A 19,017-nucleotide genomic window follows, 5' to 3' on the forward strand; every position below is an offset into this window, starting at 1 on the left:
AATTACTGCCTCTTACCTGAGCAATCCTTCACAGCCTCTGGGAGAAACAGTTGAGCCTGGTGGATCTTCCACACCATGCTGAGGACCAGGGATCATGTTCACTCCCTGTAAGTGCTCAGGGGTCAGTTGTCCCCACATTTGGTTTGGGATGTAGCTTCTTCTGTACTCAGGACACCCCTTAGGGCTCTGTTAGGCACAGGACTGTTGGGTCCAGAACCCAAGAAGCATCTAAATTGCCTTTTGAGCATCTGCTACCTCTTATTGTTTGTTACCCCATTTTTACATTACCTTAAGTGACTTCCCTAAGGAGAAAGCACTGTGTGCTGGTGTTGTCAGGGATACTCTTTGCCTGGAGGAGAAATAAACAGAAAAAGGGAGAATCTACAAACACTTGTAACTAAGATAGAAGCAAATCCCTGAAGCACCTTGTAAGTTTAGCTCTATTCCTGTGGACAGCACAGCACAGTTCCTTGTAACGGTGTTGCTGCAAGACTTGTGCAACAGGCTGGGGGACAGACCCATTTGATTTCAGAGCTTCACACAGTGGAAGAAGAAAGTGATATGGATTCCCTAGGGCTGCAACAACACAGATGATAGTAGTAGATATTTATAGTTCTGTGAGATCCCATGCTCATTTGGCATGAAACCTTGCCTGGGCCAAGCCAGCATATTTTTCATGTGGCTTGAAAAGTTAGAAGGTAATTGTGATAATTTTTACCCTATGCTGTTTTTCATTTTGAACTGGAGACCGAGGAGTCTCTCAAGCACACATAAGCACAACCACATCAAAAAGCCAACAGTGACATAGTTTTGCTTCTCATGTGCAGGTTTCTACTTTTAAAGCTAAAATTAATCTTACCACCTCTTTCTTCCTAGTCAAATATTGGTATAATGATGCTAATCAAAAGAGCACAAAATATTTTGTATTTGGAAAATTTGAACTGACACAGCTGAATGCACGCACAGTTTATCTGTCCAGACATTATGTTTACACATCCTTGTGTGTTCTAGCCAGAATTCTTGTATCACATTACAATGTTTTGTGTGAAAAATGGTTTAAGACTGATTTCTTCTCTTTTTATTGCTGCTGCTTAAGGATGATCTAAAAGTAATTACAATGATTGAGGCATAATGCAATTCAAAATAATTACAGCCCACTGCATATAAAACTAACAAAACTTTCTGTCTTGATTTATGGATCCTCTTGGCTAGGCATAAGACTCAAATGATGCCTCTGGGAGCAACACTCCAGATAATGTTAGGCCATTTAAAAAAAAAAGCAGATTTGTGTAGTGTATCAGGCCTGAGTAATTTTTTTTTTTCCCATAGTGAGAAATTGGTTGTTATCATAGATCACAGATACTGCTCAAAGCTCTTATGAAAGATGAATTAATTTCACTAATGCTTTAATGCAAACCTTTCATGGAGAAGGCTGTATGGTGATAACCTTACTGCGGTCTCTCCTTTCTCAGTGATGATTTATGTTGTCTTTTAGTAGATGAAACTGCCTGTATTCACAATCCATCTGCTGGCTAAAGGAATCCTATTAGCAGAGAATCTGAGAAGAGTCTTAATACTGTAAGGTGAAAGATCTGGTATCCCCTTTCTGGGACATGAAGTGGGAATTATTATTTTTTTTATATTTTAAAATGTAGATACCTCTCTGAGAGCATACAGATGATCTATATCCACTCTACCTGTTTTTATGCTGGTTTACAAATGATGGATCAGCTAGTCACTGTCTGCTAAAATAAAAATAAAGTTTTGTTGCTTTGAAATCTGCAATGAAAAACAATTTTCTCTTTCCCAAGTTATAGTTCTTTCCCAGTTTCTGTTTAAAATACTTTCTTCTTTCCAAATAGTTTTTTGAATTAAGACATACCAGTGATCCCAAATACATCACATCAAACAGCAAATTATCAATTAAATTATTATACTACGTAATAGATTTTGTCAGTAGGCTGACTTCAAAGTCACTGTTGCTCTCACTATACATTTTTTGATGAATGCCATATATATTTTAATTTGCAGACTTTTAAATTTATGTAATGACTTTAAAAAGTCTTTCACAGTAAATATGACTAATAGTGCTGTTACAATGTTTGATGATGTTCAAAGGCTGAATTTGGCTTGTGTTTTCTATATACTGTGTATTGTTCTGAAACAGGTAAATTAGAAAGGTGCTTTGGACAGTTGGTGTACAAACTCCTAAAAACACAAGAGAATAAATTATTTAATTCAGTAACTGATCTAAGAAAAGGAAGGAAGTAATTCTGAGGCAGGTGCTACATTCTGCTTGTTTTTTTACTGGAGATTGCCATAATGTGCACCCCTTTCCTTGGCTAGTTAAACACTGAGCATGCTGTGAGTGGAACACAAGTGTTCCACAGGTTGCTGCATGGGGCTCTGGGGAGGAGTCCTCCCCATGCTGAGCATCGCTTGGTGCATCAGTGGTTCTTTCTGCTCAGTGTTCTGCTGCTTCACCTGGGGGATTTCCCTTCTCCCTGTTATCTGTGGTGCTCCTTTAAGAAGCTGCAATTACACTGCAGTCACTGCCACTTTAATATGTCTTTCCTTCATGCCCCTGCTTTGTATGGCTGAATAAACCCTTGCTGGGTCACTATTTAATTTGATATGGTCCCTCTCAGTAAAATGATGGAGAAAAGATGAATTAAGGCTCTGTGCTGGTCATTATCAATCATGGTTTGTGTGCATTACTTATTGCTCACAGTGCTTTTTGACATTAGCCCTCTATAACCTCTCTCTTCATGTTAATGTTGTCTGGAGGTCCTTTTACCCGATGTAGCAGAGGTTATTTATGTAGGTGGTGTTTCTAGGGGTTTTTAAAAGGTCAGCATGATCTCCTGAGAGACTGTATTCACAAAGAGAAGTCTGGTAGTATATAGCTACAAGTTTCCAAATTGTGATTTTTTTTTAAAGTTATGTTTTGTTGTTACTTATTTTATATTTTTGAAGTACTTCTAATAGAGAGGTGTCAGAGTTTCAGTTACACTTATGAAAGTCAGTATTTGGCAAAATAGCCTCTGGGGTGGGATAACCTCATGAAGGCGTACAGGCTGGAAGTAGCTATCAAGAAAACAGAGAAGGACCCAGATCTTACAGAACAACAAGTTGAACATGATCCAGCGCCATGCTTTGGTTGTAAAGAAGGCCAGCAGCCTCCCAAGATGTGTTACGTCCAAGGAGGGGACCCCTCCCATCTATCTGGCACTCCCAAGGCCAAGTAACATCGGCAGCATCTCATGTGGAAACCCCCATCCCAGAAAGATGTGGGCAAACTGCAGCAAGCCTAGCAGAAGCAGATTGTGGGGTTCCTGTCTTGGGGATGCTCAAAACACAGCTGGAGGTGACTGAGCAATGGAATCTGGTTGGCCCAGATTTTTGCAGTGCTACAAATGCTACAAGTCCCTGTTATGTTGCCAAAGAGAAAAATAGCAAATGCGGCAACTTCATTGAAGATGTTATCTTGGGATGGGTTTGTGTTGTTCTTCAGTAATTAAAAGTTCAGGACAGTTATTTTTAAGAATGAAATGACAGAGTTGCCCTTTTTTGATGGACAGTAGCTTTAAGCCAATTTTCAATGCAGTTAGCATTTAAATTTTTTCATTGTTTTGCTTTTGAATAAATGTTGACATTTTGCCAAATATCAAGTTGGAGCTGTGCTGTCATGGTCATCACAGAAACTGTGAATAGACAAGACTTTACTGGATTATGGGGTTTGTAGTTCAGCCAGGAAAGCTGGAGCATCAGGAAGATTTGGTATGTTAGCCCTTCCCCAGCTGCTGCCTAATTGAGCACAGTGACTGCTAGAGCTTCAAAAAAGGTTTCAGTGTTGAATTAAAAATCTTTACAATAAAGTAGATATTTATTCACAGTTTTTTTCAGTAGATATGCAGTTTAAGAAAATTAAAAACGTGGGATCTCCTAAGACAAAACTGCCAAGAGCTCAGAGAATTCATTTCCCCTCTCTCTGCATGCAGGCATCAGCTGCATTTCAGAGTAGTGAACTGTTAGGGCTTCCTCCCTGAAGTTTATGTCATTAGAAGTAGGCTTTCAAAAGCCAAAATTTTTAAAAGATTTAAACACCCATAAGCATCAACAGACAACTGATGTTAACTACTGAATATCACAACCCACTTATCCCCCTGTCTGTGGTCACAGAACTGGTGCAGTCAGCTGCCAGGAGTCACCAGCCAGACCAGGGGGTGATGGTGCAAACCTTGTATATGCTCAGAAGTCCCTTTATTCTCTGTAATCCTTCTTGTTTCAGGAGGTTGTTCCCCTTTTGTCTATAGGAAATCTTACATTTGGGTAAACATTTGTTAATTTATTTTGTTCCCTATGTACATGTCCTGTGAGCTACTGAAAGCCTAAGTCAAGGACAGAAGAAAGCTGTTCTTTGTATGTTCACAGTATCAAAACAGGAACGTTGATTCACTGCAAAAAGGATTTTGCTGTTAGCCACTGCTCTTGGACTCAGCAGTCCTTCTTGTCCTTGGGCTGCCCTCTGCAGCAATGCAAAGCTGATAAAATTTGTGTGGGATAAGCCTCCAGCCCTTTCTTAATGGGGCCAGCAGAGGTTCCTCAGGTAAGCAGCCAAGCTGCTGTTCTCCCTGAGGTTCTACCAGTACTGTGTAGCAACCTTTGTAGCAGGACCCAGAGCCTGCAGAAGGAAAATTCTGGAATTGCCACCTGAAGTAAGAAATACTAAAAACAGGAGGTTTCCCAAAATCTGGAGTACATAACTGTAAATAAATTTTGTAGACAATTTTTTTTTCTCAGTTTTGTAACATGTAGGTAAGACATTTTCCATAAAATTACAGGCTCTGAAGTTAAGTACAGTCACTGATATAAGCTGTTACAAGTAATGCTGCACATTTTCCTGGTTTTGGGTAGAAGAGAACAACTGTGTACCAGTAGTTTTCAATTCAAGTTTTCAAGAAGAAGCTATTATTTATTCAGTAGAATGAACATTTTGAAATCTTCGTAAGTGTATTTTGAGAGCAGGGAGAACTCCAAGGGGAAAGAGCCCTAAAAAGGGAGTGGTGATGGGTCTGGTACTCCACTAGGCCAGCAGTGTATGGGACTCAGAATTTCAAGAGGACTGTCTGCTGACAGTGAGGTGGATAAGCACATCTGGGCAGTCTCTTCTGGAAGTTGTGGCTTAGGAGCGCAGGGCTCCTGAGCTGGGGATGCTCTGCTGTTGCTGGAACTTGGTTCGTAATAAGGACTTGCAGTCTTTTGCTACAGAATCATTGGCATCATTATTTTGGCCTGTCTGGTGCAGTATTCATTACCAGAGAACATTAGCCTAGCTCCACATTCATTGTTAACAGTGAATAAATAGGATGTAGAATCATGTCTTTTTGTGTGAGGTTGTAATTTATGGCAGTAGCTTATGAGTGGTGCTGAAAAAATCCTTTTGCTGTATCAGAAGTGCCGTGCGTTGGCATGAGGTGATTTGTGCCTTTCTCGTGGATGGTGGAGTTTTGATAAATGTAATGTTTTACCATTATTTAAATTCCTCTTAACTTTTATAGAAATATTAGGTGGGTTGGCTTAGCAAGAGAAATAGCTTTCTAGCAGATCTCATTCATTTTAGTTTGGTGTAAATCTCTGATGACATTTTAAAGTTCATGTAACATTACAGAGGAGCCAAGACATTTGTGCATAGGCAGTAAGAATTTGCTGGTTAGGGCTAAGCGTTAATACAGTTGTGAAGCTTTCCTAATTCTCTTTCCTCTATAAACAACAAACAGGACTTAGATTTTAACACCTAAGTTTATAACTGCTGCAGGACCAAAAATATAAATAATTCCAGGATTTATAGGAAACACAATGTATGTTTAAAAGGTACATCAGTTTACGTGTAGTGCTTATTACAGTGTGTGGGTGAATGTTGTATTTTGTTCTCTGTAGAAGTACATTTAATTTTCACAGTAATGCTTTACTTCAAATGACTAATTTTCTTTGCTTATATTTCAGTGCAAGTGGTCCAGAAAAGGTTTCATTCGAACAAGATGGTGTATTACTGATTGGTAGGTTGCATCATTGTTTCTGATTGTGTATATAATGTACATTTTTGTTAACACTGTTTCAAAGAAGTTATTAGCATATTTGGCCTGTTCAAATGTATTCCTCCTAAGATATGCTGTGAAAATCTACAGAGGAACAAACATGATTGCTTTTGGAATTATCCAGCAGCCTGCAGAGGTGTGGGCTGAGAGGAGCAGTCAGCCACATGAAAACAGAGGTTCAGTGTCATAAGGCTGGTACACACTAGGGCAGTCTTACCTGTGGATGAGTTGTCAGAAGTTTGAGGATAGTCTTTTGCAATCTTCTGATTATGATAGCTTAATTTGCACAGTCTGTGTGAGTAAATATTAAGGTAACATGAGAGAATACATAAAGTTTTATTATGTTGAATGCTTTGATGATGCAGCGAATGGTTTCTTTATTTTATCATTAATAATTCTTTTTTTTTCCTTTTTTGCCATAGTGCCTTTGACTTGGTAAACATTCATCTTTTCCATGATGCTTCCAATTTAATTGCTTGGGAAACAAGCCCATCGGTTTACTCAGGAATACGGCATAAGGCTCTTGGCTATGTACTTGATAGGTATGTATTAGCCTTTACTTGCCTCTTTGTCTTCTGTGTTCGTAAGCAGTGTGTGAAAGATGTTTCAAAAGACACACTCAGAAATGTGGTAGTTTTTATTCTGTGAACTGAAAATGGTTACTTGTTACCAGAGTTTTCTAGATGATGCCAATGACACATCAGTTTTAAACTAAATTACTGAGGTAGGAGAATCTGTTTGAAGTCACCAGAACTTGTAAAACAGAAAGGAGGATAATTGCTTACATGTGTTAGTTAACTTAGATTCTTTGTACTTGGCATGGTGTCTAATAAAGCTCTCATTCAGGTATGAGTTCAGTTACAGAATAATAGAATAATCCCAGTTGGAAGGGAACTTTCGAGGCCTCTCATTCATCCTTCTGCTTGGAGCAGGCTGACATCAACATCAGATCAGGTTGTTCAAGCCTTACTCAGCTGACCTTCAAAAAAGCTCCATGCAGGTGGTTTGCAGCTTGTCCAGGCCACCCGCTCCAGTGTTTCCCTACCCTCATTGTGAAACTTTTTAATACCCAGTCAGAATATCCCTCAAAGCAGTTTGTGCTTTGCTGAGAAGAGCCTGGCTCTGTCTTACCTGTAACTGCCAAACAGATGAAGCCAGCAACAAAGTCCTCCCATAGCCATCTTTTCTGTAAAGGAAACAAATCCATCTCTTTCAGCCTCTCCATGTAAGTCATGAGCTCCAGCCCCCTCAGTGTGAAACACCCTGTGGTGTTTCAGTCTCAGTCACAGCAATGTGTAGCCAGTCTTCTTAAAGCAGTAGTAGAGAGCATGGTGTACAGTCATCACACAATTAATAACTGCTGGTAATAACATCACTGTTATTAACAGCATCATGGTTTATAGTGTCATTTGGGAGCTGATTCATCTGATGGGTGGTACAATGCTCAGGGTAGTCCTAAAAAACCACAACAATGCCCAAATTAGCAGTTATAAAGTAAAAGAAGTAATTTCTGCACAGGCATACGTGTGTTGGCAAAGTAAAGGGGTGTTTGTCTTACAAGATACTGTTTGACTTCATCTTTGCCTGAGAAACAGCTCTAAAGGATCTCTCTAGAGCAACCGTGGCATACACTGCCATCTGGGCTGTGAGATGGTGCTTAAACCAAACAGCTTAGGCTGGAAAAGAATAAAAGCAGAACATTTAATGTACTGTTTTTCCATCCCTTCCCTGGTGCCAGTCAGGGTGTGCAGTGTGCTGAAGGGAGGGCAGTGGGTGCCTGTGCTGCAGGGGAGCCCCTGCCCAACCCAGCTGAGTCGTGGTCAGCATCTGGGATAAGGATGGGTCCCCTGGGCTCTGCCTGCCTGCAGCTGCCCAGTGCCTGGCAAGTACAGTGATGGATTCCACCAACATGTAACTCTGCTCCTGTGACTCTCTCACAGCAGGCTGGCAGTTGAGGACACTCCTGAACCAAATGATGTTCTTCATTTAGATATATTTGTGTATGCAGTGTTGCATATTTTTTTTATTCCTTGGAAAGGTTCTAAAATGTGGAATAGAGCATAGATACCTTTTCAGTCACATTCTATTCAAATTTTTATTTCTTTCTGTAAGTTTTATCTTATTTAAAGACAGGCAGATATTCTAGCAGAAGAGACTGCTTCTTCCACTGTGTGTAAATAAGTGTTTTTCCTGTGCACCCCAGTAGAGGGCTAAGTAGTAATTTCTCCAAAATACACAATTATTTTGACCTTTGTGGGAGTGATACAAGGATGGAGAAAAATGCAGTATGTCTTCTCTTGTATCAGTTCTAAAAGCTCTTGAAATCATCAGAGAAGACTGGAGGCACTTGGAAGGTTAACATATGGGTGGCATGGAGTGCTTATCAAAAGATGTTTCATTTTGAGGGCAGAGATGCAGTGAGATCAGCGTCTACTCTCAGTGCTATTTGAGACCCCAATTTTTGAGTTCTGTTGCATACATCAGTGTGTGAAAGGCCTGGTTTAATTTCATATTTTCTTGGCTCCATTGATATCCTCTTCTTTTCTCATGCTTTGCATCAGGGAACTTTAGCAGACCTGTATAAACCTTTTGTATTATTTATTGCATGCTTGTTTACAGCATACAGTGTGCTTCATTAGCTAATTTTGGCTTTGGACCTCCCACGATGTCCTGGCAAGGGTAAGGTAATAAGACTGCAGTATTAGTGTCAGCGGTGGGTCAGAGATGTCATGATGGTATATCATTAAAATGTGACACTGCCGAAAACTGCCCCAACTCCCCTGTCCTTAAAAAAGAAGCCCTTCAATTTTAGGTTGCACACTGCTACTGGGAGCTGGCTTTCAGATGAATTGCTCATTTTGAGGGAGCAGCCAGCCGCAGATCCGGACCTCCACAGTGAAATGATGGGCTGACTGGCACAAAAGGGGAGTTCTGTAGGAGCAGTGAATAATGGGAAACCCCTTTCATCGGCACTGCTAACCTTTTGGCAGCCACCAGCAAACTCTATTCTGATCTGCTGATTGGGGAGGACAATACACTGAAGCTCACTTTGAATGAATGCTACCACCAACAGTGTCCCCATTCAGAGGGTTTTGGGAACCATCTTTGACCATTGTCTGCCATCACTCCTTCAGACAGTAGGAAAAGGGAAAGTGAGAGCGGCTATTGGGGGAAAAGTACTTCTTTTCTTGGCTTTAATCTCTCTTTAAAGCTTCATAGATCTACATTTCCAGCTGAGCTACTGGAACTATGCAGTGTCAGATAAATACAGAAGAGAGAGGTTTCAAGCTGAGCTTTTAAATCCCCTTATCTGCATGAACTAATAATGCAGATTTAGTGCTGTTAAAAATGGAGACTGATAAGTCTTTTCCTTTAAAGCCTTTAAACTGCTAAAGAGCATTTAACGGCACCAAAGTTCAAACCCAGTGAACAATACTGAGAAGGAAAACAGTTTAATGAGCTAAACCTTCACTGAATGAAACAGAAACACCTTCTCACAGTTGATTTAGGTCACTGTGGGAGTAAGTGAAAGCCCAGTTCTCTTTCACGCTGCATCTTCATAAACATGAATTAAGTACAGCCTTTTCGTGTAAGGGAAAAGCTATCGCAGGACTTTGAAATACAAAAGGAAGACAAGAGGCTGTAAATAGAACTCAAATGAATTAGCTTGACTGTTAAAATCATCAGGGAAGTTTTTTTTCACCAAAATTATTTTAACTAGAGGGTTTCGCACACAGGCACAAAGCTGCTCAACATCTCCAAATTACTGAGAAGGGGAGGAGTTAGAGGAGGAAAAAATGGAAAAAGGTGTCAAGTGCATCATTAAAAGTTGTCAGTAAAAGTTTTCTCCTGAAGGAATCTATTAATAATCATAATAACATGTTTTGGGAATAGAAAGGTTTAATCTTACAGTCAGGGTTAAACCTTAATAACCTTAATATAATTAATTTAAAATTAATTATATAGTGAGGTTATCCTTTTAAAGAGACATAGCAGTTACATGCTGTGCCAGATTGTTTTTTAGCATCTGACATTTAGCAAATACAAAGAAAATATGGTGTTAAAATAGACTCTTTAAGCAAGCTGGAATTGCAAACAGTAATAGTAAATAGTGGCCTATATATTTACAAACGCATGTACAGTTCGTATGTAGAAAATTGAGGTGGGTAATAAGTCAGTTATGTTATTCCACATAGACACAGAGTCAAAATTGAACTGGCTTTACAAATGAGAATAAGAGCACCCGCTTTATATTTTATGGGAGGAAAAAAAAATCATTACAGGCCCATTTCGGATAACTCCCATGAACAATTAGCCCTATTTGCCTTATACTTGCATTTTTGTAGTTTTTAAGGGTTTTGGCTACACATGAGTATAATAAAGAAAATATAGTTCATACTTAATGTAGTGCTTTTCATTACTTGTGCAGATTTCTTATTAATTAATCATATTGGCATATTAGTCATGCTTTTTAGACCTGGCTAGGGAAAAGTGCTGAATTTCATAGGCCAGCAAGGGACTGAGTAGCAGCTGTATGACAAGGTTGTTTAAAAGTATCAAAAGAGAGTTTGCAAAGGACATGGACGTGAGATGTTAGCCTGATACTGTGGCTCTTGGAGTGCCAGCCATTTAAACTTCCTGAAATTATCTAGAGCATTGAGATCCATGAAATGCATGTAGTTTTTTTTACAGAAAGTGACAGTGCTCTTCTGTTTTCCTATTGAAATGTTCCCTGGCCTAGTTCAACAGAAACATTTTTACATTACAACTGTGAAATCTTGGCATAAAGCTCCCCTTTGTGCCCTTCATTATTTTCTCACAAATATAGTCCATTGTCACATAGCTGAAGTTAATTTGATCAACATTGGGACATTTAACTTTTATGTCCGGTCAAAGGAGCTGTTTCATGCTCATTTTGGGTATTCAAAAGAAATGATTGCCAGAAAAATAATGTTACTATTAACAATTCAGAGCAATTAGTTTCCCAGGGAGAGGCGATGTGATGCACCGGCTCCACACAACTATTCTTTGTCATTTTATGGATGCTCATCAGTCAACTGTCACATCTTCTCAAAGACCCCTCCAATCTAAATGTTTCTCTTTGGGCTTTTCCCAGAACTAGCAGCTGAATGAGCAAAAGAAAAGCCACTTAGTTTCTAGGCAAAGGAAAACATCACTCTAAAGATCTGGGTCATTTGAGAAGATCCTAGGAGTAGCTTGGCTTGGAGGGGGGGGGGGTTGGGATTTTAAAAAAAATTTATTTATATTTTTGTAACAGTAATTTTAACATCAAGTGAAAACTCACTCTTCGACTTCAAACATTTAGTGAAATTTCTCTGAATTCAGATGGAATGCACTCACAGGGCAAATAAACTTTCATCCAAATGTCTTCTAACGAAGCTTTAAAACCCTAGATCACATTCAAAAAGACAGCCTTTCATTAAACACCCTGAGACTCATTAATATTCAGTCATCCCCCCTTTAACTAAGGTTAAGTGCTCTCAAAATTAGTGTGTTTGTATAATATGCTCTTTAAAGAGTAAATCCAGCAAAATTGTCTTGTTACTTTCAACCTGTCAAATACAGTCAAAGACACTTTCTCCATGTTCTTGTTTTTCTGATGGCTCAAGTTTTGCATGTTTGATGCAATTGTCAAAAAATTAATTCTTATGTTTACACAAACACATTAAAAATTTTATCTAGGTTATATTTTTAGCAGAAAAATAATTTTAAACTTGTATGTGCTGTGAGGGAAAATATACTTGATTGTAATTTTAAGGACACAATAGATGAATTTCCATAATATGTGAATGATAATTTCTGATATTCTGGTCATTAATTTTGCCCTTATTTTGTTATTTTCAGCATCATTTTTTAATAATTAATAACTAAGCAGGTTAATAGATCTGTGCCAGTTGTTACTCAAATTGTAAATTAATGATCTGCTTGGTTTTTTCTCCTGATAAAAAGAAATCTGTGTAAACAAAAGCAGGTTTGGAAGCTGCTGAACTGGAGAATCAGCAGTCCAAAATCCAGAGCTTACAGGTGTCACACAGAAAGGTGTCACTTAATAAAAATACCATGGATTCACAGAGTCACTCTTCAGATTTTTGACATAATTAAGGCTCTTTCAGAAGAAATGCTGAAAAACGAGGTCTCCTGGAGGGGGGTTTCACAAAGGCAAACTGACTGTCCTGCAGTGTGGATGGCAGTAAGGGATTGCCAGGTCTGCTTGAGATCTGGGGACACTTGGTAGATCACTGAGCCTCCACCTCATCCTTCAGAAGGACTTTACTTCTTTTTACCCATTTTCCACTAATAGATTTTCCTGGAGCTGCCTCCATTGCCTACTGTGTCATTCTAGTGGAGTATAACTGATGGAGCTGCAGCCTGCATCCAATGTATTGTAAAAGAAAATATCACTCCCAGGAGAACTTGTGTAATTAAACACATACAATTGAAGAAAAGAGAGAATGCCTCTTTAAAAAGAAATGTCTACAAATAAATTGTTACCTGCTTGATTATGCTCTGAAAATGACTTTATATGAGAATGCACAAGAGTGCATCATGTTCTTATTGAGTAGTTTTTCTCTTTTCACTGTAATTTGTTCCTTAGAAAGTCTGAGGCTGGATAAAGAACAGTCATTAGTGTCTGGCTAAGGGTGACACTCACATCAGCATTCATTGTGGTCTGTGTCTTTTGAAATGTTCTATCGTATAACCATACAATCTTCCAGGGTAGCTATGATTCAATTAAAAAGAATCTATATGGGCTGTTGATCCAATTCTTATTCATTTGCAGAGAAATGAAAACAAATTGCTATTGTGATTTTATTTACAGTGCTCACTGTAAAATGATGCTATGAGCTGATAGTTATAAAACATGACATGGTTGAAGGAGGTCTGTTCTGCTTCCATTCAAGTCTGTGGACACCAGATGGATTAACCATCTTGCAACGTCTCTACTCCCATAGGAAAATAGAATCACTATGGGAGAGGTTGTTGTCTTGAGTCTTGTATTCTGTGTGCTGGAAAGATACAGGCTCTCCCTAACAGGTAAATCCCTAGTTGCACATTGCAGCATTTTTGGCTGCTTGTCTATCTGTCCGTACAGGTGCTGAATTAGTTGTTGTAGGTGGACTTGGTGGATGTTCTTCGTGGACTGACAGGTAAATAGCTGTGACTGCACCACCTTTCTTGAAAGCTTCCTTATCTTTCTTCCATTGGGGTCGGGTTTGAGATGCAACTGTGATGGTTCAGTTCTCACTCCAACAAAGGAAATGGTCCTGCTATCTCTAGACCCACGAAAATTCTCTTTACTCAAACCTGATGTTGACAGCTCTCATTTTTTTTAATCAGTGTGCTCCTTTGAAAGACAAGGTTTTCCCTTCTCTTTAGCATTTCAAATGTTTCTATCATGTTGCGCCTGGTTTGTTTCCTCTGGTAGCTGTAGTGTGATTTTCAAAGGGATATTGCCCAAGCTAACAAGTATGTAAGATTTCTTTCTGGTTAGCTTTTCTCAACATCAGGTGGTTTTTAATCCTTTGTGAAGGAAGTTCTCTCTATGTTTCGAGTAATTCTTTTCTTGAAGTGGGTGGTTTTCTTTTCAATTCACAGTCCCCCTGAGCTTCGCTGTCTCACTGGGCAGGTGACAAGGAGCATGTGGGTTGCTGTGGCTAGCAGCTCGGTGGCATGGACAGTGTCCTCTCACCTTCCCCTGTGAGAGGTTTTTGCCTTCTCAGCATGCGCAGGTCAGGCTGGGAGAGACATTAGTTGTAAGTCTGTCAGGATACAAATCCTGCAACATCTCTTAACCGTTCTGTCACTATTCCCACTGGTGGGCTGTTTAGGACATACAGTGCCTCTGATCTGAATTTTTCTAGATTTGTCACCAAAAATACTTTTCCCAACCTTGATGAGCTAACGGATCATTATCCCATTGCTGTGTATTCTGGTTATTTTTTTGGCTTGCTATTTGAACATTTAACACAAAGAGAATATAGGAGTTTTGCTTTACTCCATCACATCCAGGCCCTATAGAACAGTAAGGAAGAATTGCAGCATCTCAGTCTTTGTGCACATTAAGCTATGGCAGTTACCTGCTGCCTGCTTATGACCAAGTGTTACCGACACTCAGGAGTCCCAGAAATTACATGGGAGAGTTTTAATCTTCCATGATAAAGTAAAAGAAGATTTTAAAAGATATGCAGTTTCACTGGTTTCTTCTTGTCGTTTTCTCTTACATAAGATGAAGAGCAAAAACAGTTCTTTGTAACACAGCACCAGTGCCATAGCACTGTATTCCCTTGTAGCAAAATTGACAAGTACTTACATCATTATACATGGCTGCTATTTCATTAGGCAAATGTCAGTGTCAGGTAGGATCATGTTTTTGTCAATATAATGAAAATACCAGTCAAGTGAGGAAAAAGTCACAATTTTCCAGATCTAAAAATTGATTATTATTGCTCTTCTTGTAATCCTTCCTTTGGATTAAGTATTTATTATTGATGTGGTCTTTCTTTTAATCTTAATAGCTGCTGACATTGTAATTAATTTAAAAATACAACATTTTTGCCCAAATGGCACTATATTGAAATTAAAAGTGAACATCACATATTAGTTAAACAGCTCTGGCAAATGTCTTAAGTGCTCAGATGATTGCCTAAGCTTCTTGACAATTCCCTTTATCTTGCTGTGTGCTGCTTGACCTTTTGAGATGTTTTGGTGTTATTAATAGGTTTTAGCTATTATATCGGAAAGAACAAGCCACAAAAATATGATAAACTTTATCTTTCTAATGACGGTGCTGCAACACCTTAGGCATGCCAATGAAGGCACTTACATCACATCTTCTGAAGCACGCTTAGACAGACACCAGGTAACTTGTATTCAGAATTGATGGGTGTTTTCTCTGGAATTTGCTCCTCAGGGTGTGTCTGGGAATGCAGAGGTGTGGGCTGAGTGCTGGCTGCTGCAGGGGGAGGCAGTGTGCACCAGAGGTGACAGTACTCGCTTCCAAACCTTCCTCTGACGACTCTGCTGGCCATAGATACCCCACCAACCAGCTCTCAAGGTGCAGGTGTCCCAGCAGTTCTCTTTGACTACTACTTAAAAGGGAAGTAGTAATGAGGATAGGAGGGGCAGAAATCTGAAAGGCCACTCAGAAATCCTGTGTTGTGTTTTGTCTGAGCCATAATCTAGTATTTCCATCTTCTCGATGTTCAGTTCCTTGACATGGCTGTGGCAGAAGACAGGTTTCACTGTCGTCGTTCCTTGACTTTCCACCAGAAGTCACTGCAGGAGTTGTTAATACCTCTGAGGTTGTAGATCTGTGGAAAACAAAGTGTGTATAACCTCCGTATCCATGGGTCACCTGCTGCCTCCACACTAGCTCGTGGCTCCCACCCACAGGGTGTTCAAGTCACTTCCTGATATTTTTTCTCCCTCCATTTCTATACATTCCTCTTTGGGCTAAGATGCCCTCTTGTCCAGAAGGTGTTAGCTGAGTGAGCCCTTTGTATGGTGTGGCCACCACAGCACAGCCTGCTCGTGCGGGGTCTGGCTGGGGCGTGCCACGGAGCTGGTGAACACTGGGCAGCAATGCTGCAGGCCCAGTGGCCTTTGTCACAGTGTTGGTGGCCTTTGTCACAATGCTGGTAGCCTTTCGATAACCCAAGCTCCATGACACCTGCTGTGGAGGTGGGCAGGGGATCCACGCTCCATCTCGCTGGTGTTTCCAGAGCACTGCGCTGGTGGGCTGGCATGTGAATAGGTTTTGCCATCACATGCAAAGGCCGTTGTTGTTTTCGTAGAGTCAGGTGAAAACAGAACCTGTGGTTCAAAGCTCTGCTTTGGTCAGTAGTAAACAGGATTAGCAGTTCATGAAAAATTATTGCTGCACGCAGACTGAGCTGTCATCTCCTCTGTGCATGGTTAGTTGTGATTTTCATAATCCTTTACTTTGGAAAGGACATTTTATATAGGAGTCACATTTTCTCAGTAAAAGCTGTTCTTGTGCCTTTAATTCCTCTGTACCGAGAATGTGCAAAAACCAAAGAGGTTGTGGAAAGAGAGTATCTTACCCCAGAAGTTCTACAAGAAATACAGAAGTGCTCATATTAGCTATCATTTAGGTTAAACACATTTAGTTATTATGAAAAATTTGCACACTGAATAAAATATGGTTTGACCATTGGATTGTTTCTTCCTCCTTCTCCCTGATTCAGCCTGCTTGGTAGAGCTGCAAGTTTTTTGTTTTGTTATGTTATTGTTGTGCTTAAAAATGAAAAGCAAACCCAAAAAAACCTCAAGCAGTGTCAAGTTAGGATGAATTGGCCAGGGAGGCATGTTTATAGACTGTGTGAAGAACTTTGTCTTTGTGTGGGAATGCTGGTGACACTGGTATGTCTTGCCTGAATGAACTGTGATGACGCTGCTAATAAGGTGTCCTGCTGAGCGCTGCAGCAGCCCTCCTCAGACCTCCCACTTAATGCCATTCAGCTCCAGCTCAGTGTAGCTAATTTTTCCCATTCCCTCAATTCTTTAGGCCTCCTTACAAACAGAAAAGTCAACTTTCACACCGAGGAGAAGATAAGTGCTTTAGGAAATAATCGTGTAAACAGAATGTTACCTTCTGACCTGATGCTGATACCTTGGTCTGGGACAAAACCCAGCTGGCTATTGCATTAGACATGGCTATTAAAGGAATAATGCTGCTGATCCTCCTTACAAAGTGCCCTGAGAAATGGTTTAGCCAAATCACAGTGCCTCTTGTCACACTGAATCATGTTCAGCTGCTCTCTTCCATGACCAAATAGCTGATATTTAGCTTCCTCCTTGTCTTCTGTCTTGCAGCAGTATGGGAGGGGGGAAAGTATGAAAGTAAGGGAAAGTCAGTCATGTTTCTGATTGTCCTGTTGTTTTCTGGCTGAATTTCAGTGCTCTGAAATCTCAGTACGTTACGCCATGTAGTTTTAATAAAAGAGAATGTGTTTCATGAAGTATCCTTAGCTGTAACTACTATAATGAGTACTTCAACGTAAAATAAATTGCAAAAGGATTTCAGTGATTCCAGTAACATGGAATTGTTCATTTTAGGATCATATCCAACATTTCTTTTTGGTATTCTCTGTAGAGACTAAAATTAATAATTAGACACAGATTTCCAACAGTATTGAGGAGCAGATGAACCTCTGCCTCCTTGCTTTAGTATTGGTAGGAATATGGCATCCATGTCTCCTAATGGCTTTGAAAAATCTTACCTGTTAAAATCCATGTAACTGACACTGCCACCCAGATGGAAGGGTCTGTATTTCAAAATGATGTGACACATCCTAGGCGCCGAGACCGAAGCCCTCAGTATTTGCTTCCACCGTGGCATTTGTTTATTTCTCTTGGGTTTGCCTGTTGCATGTCTCCAGGTCTGAGCAGGCAATGTGCAGCTGCCCACAGGCCAGTCTGGTTCAAACTAAAACTCTTCACATCATAGCTCAGAACCTCAGAGGCTCCTTGTTGTTCAGTGGTGCAGTCCTAGCACCCGGATGAGTCCTTGGTCTTGGTGAGGCTTGCAGCGTTTTGCAGGACATGGTTTCTGACTGAGTCCACCCCAGTGCTGGATGCTTCCCTTCATGTTCCTGGAAGAGGAAATACTACTCTACTCTTCTTTATTGCCTTCCCCTGTGCTGACTTGGAGCCTGAGTCTAAAAGCACAATCAAGAAGGTTAGTTCTTGTGCCGTGGGATTATGGGCATCAGTAAGTATTTCAATATAGAGCTGTCAGAGTACTGAAGTCCTGAAATCATTCTAAGTTTTGGGAACTCCTGGACTCATAAATTCCACTGTCTAGGACAGTAGGTTACATGCATATATTGAGACACAGCATATTTTAATGTAAGGAATTCCAGATCATTTAATAAGTGTAGATATGTGTATATCTTTTGCTGTACCACAGTTGGTAGTTTTACTGTACACCTAAATTTTACCACCTGTGAAAAGGAGATACATCCGAAGCGCTTACACCCTTGATTCAGCACTTAATTCAGTCTTTAGTGAGACTTTCTACAAGACCTAGCAAGAGTAACTACACGGGGAGCAGCTGGTTAAAAGTATGAGTTTTAAAGCTGACACTGATTTTTATGCAAATCATGTTTAAATCAGATAATGTACAAGACTATGAAATGGCTAAATTTTAATTATTCAGACAGAAGCAGACTAATCAGCTGGTTTGTTCATTGGTTAGGAGACATTTTAACCAGCTATTTTTGGAGCAGTCTGTTTATTTGGAAAATCCATCTTTGCATAATAATACAATCACAGGCATCATTCTTGTAATACCAATTTGTTTTAAGAGGCCTTCTCTAGACCTTGATGTCATTCCTGCAATATCTGTCATTTCTTTGTCAGCAGTAAATGGCAATGAGCGAAGCCAAAACTAAGATATGAATCAGGAAAGTTGGCAAAGCAAAATCAGTTTTTTTAAGTATACGTTGCATACCAGATTTTGCAATATACAGTGTTAGCAAATTGTGGTAATGTACATGGTTTAACTTTTAAGTTCTCATTTTCCTTTAACGTGACACAAGGGCACTAATCAAACTAATGTTATGTACAGGTCAAGAGTGACAGGTTTTTCTCAGTCCTTGCTGGGAGCTGACAGTAGGCAGTATTTATTAACAGTACCTGCAATAATTTGTCAGCTGAATGGAGGATTGGAGATTTTCATACCAGAAAAGTATAAGTCTCTGCAAAAGATTTTGCTTCAAATGATCACTACCTTAGGTCCAAGACACATAAATTTTTCAATAGAATAATATTCCATGTGTAATAGATTACCGTTGACTAAAAATGTGAGGTGTTTTTAAGAGGAAATGCAGTATCTCACTGTAAATGTTGCATCTCTACAGCTTTGAAAAGTTTA

The 19,017-nt window shown here is 39.7% G+C and overlaps 1 protein-coding gene across 3 annotated transcripts in view; it reads left to right on the plus strand.

Annotated features, from left to right (window-relative positions):
- INPP5A (inositol polyphosphate-5-phosphatase A) overlaps window positions 1–19,017 on the plus strand; it is a 157,875-nt gene that overhangs the window by 88,208 nt on the left and 50,650 nt on the right. For all 3 annotated transcript variants that reach the window (XM_071749726.1, XM_071749725.1, XM_071749724.1), the window contains exons 7-8: window positions 6,007–6,059; window positions 6,521–6,640. In XM_071749726.1, coding sequence (XP_071605827.1) covers window positions 6,007–6,059; window positions 6,521–6,640 — 173 coding nt within the window. The remainder of the gene's footprint in view (window positions 1–6,006; window positions 6,060–6,520; window positions 6,641–19,017) is intronic.

The sequence above is a fragment of the Heliangelus exortis genome, chromosome 7, assembly GCF_036169615.1.
Source record: "Heliangelus exortis chromosome 7, bHelExo1.hap1, whole genome shotgun sequence".
Lineage (NCBI taxonomy): Eukaryota > Metazoa > Chordata > Aves > Apodiformes > Trochilidae > Heliangelus > Heliangelus exortis.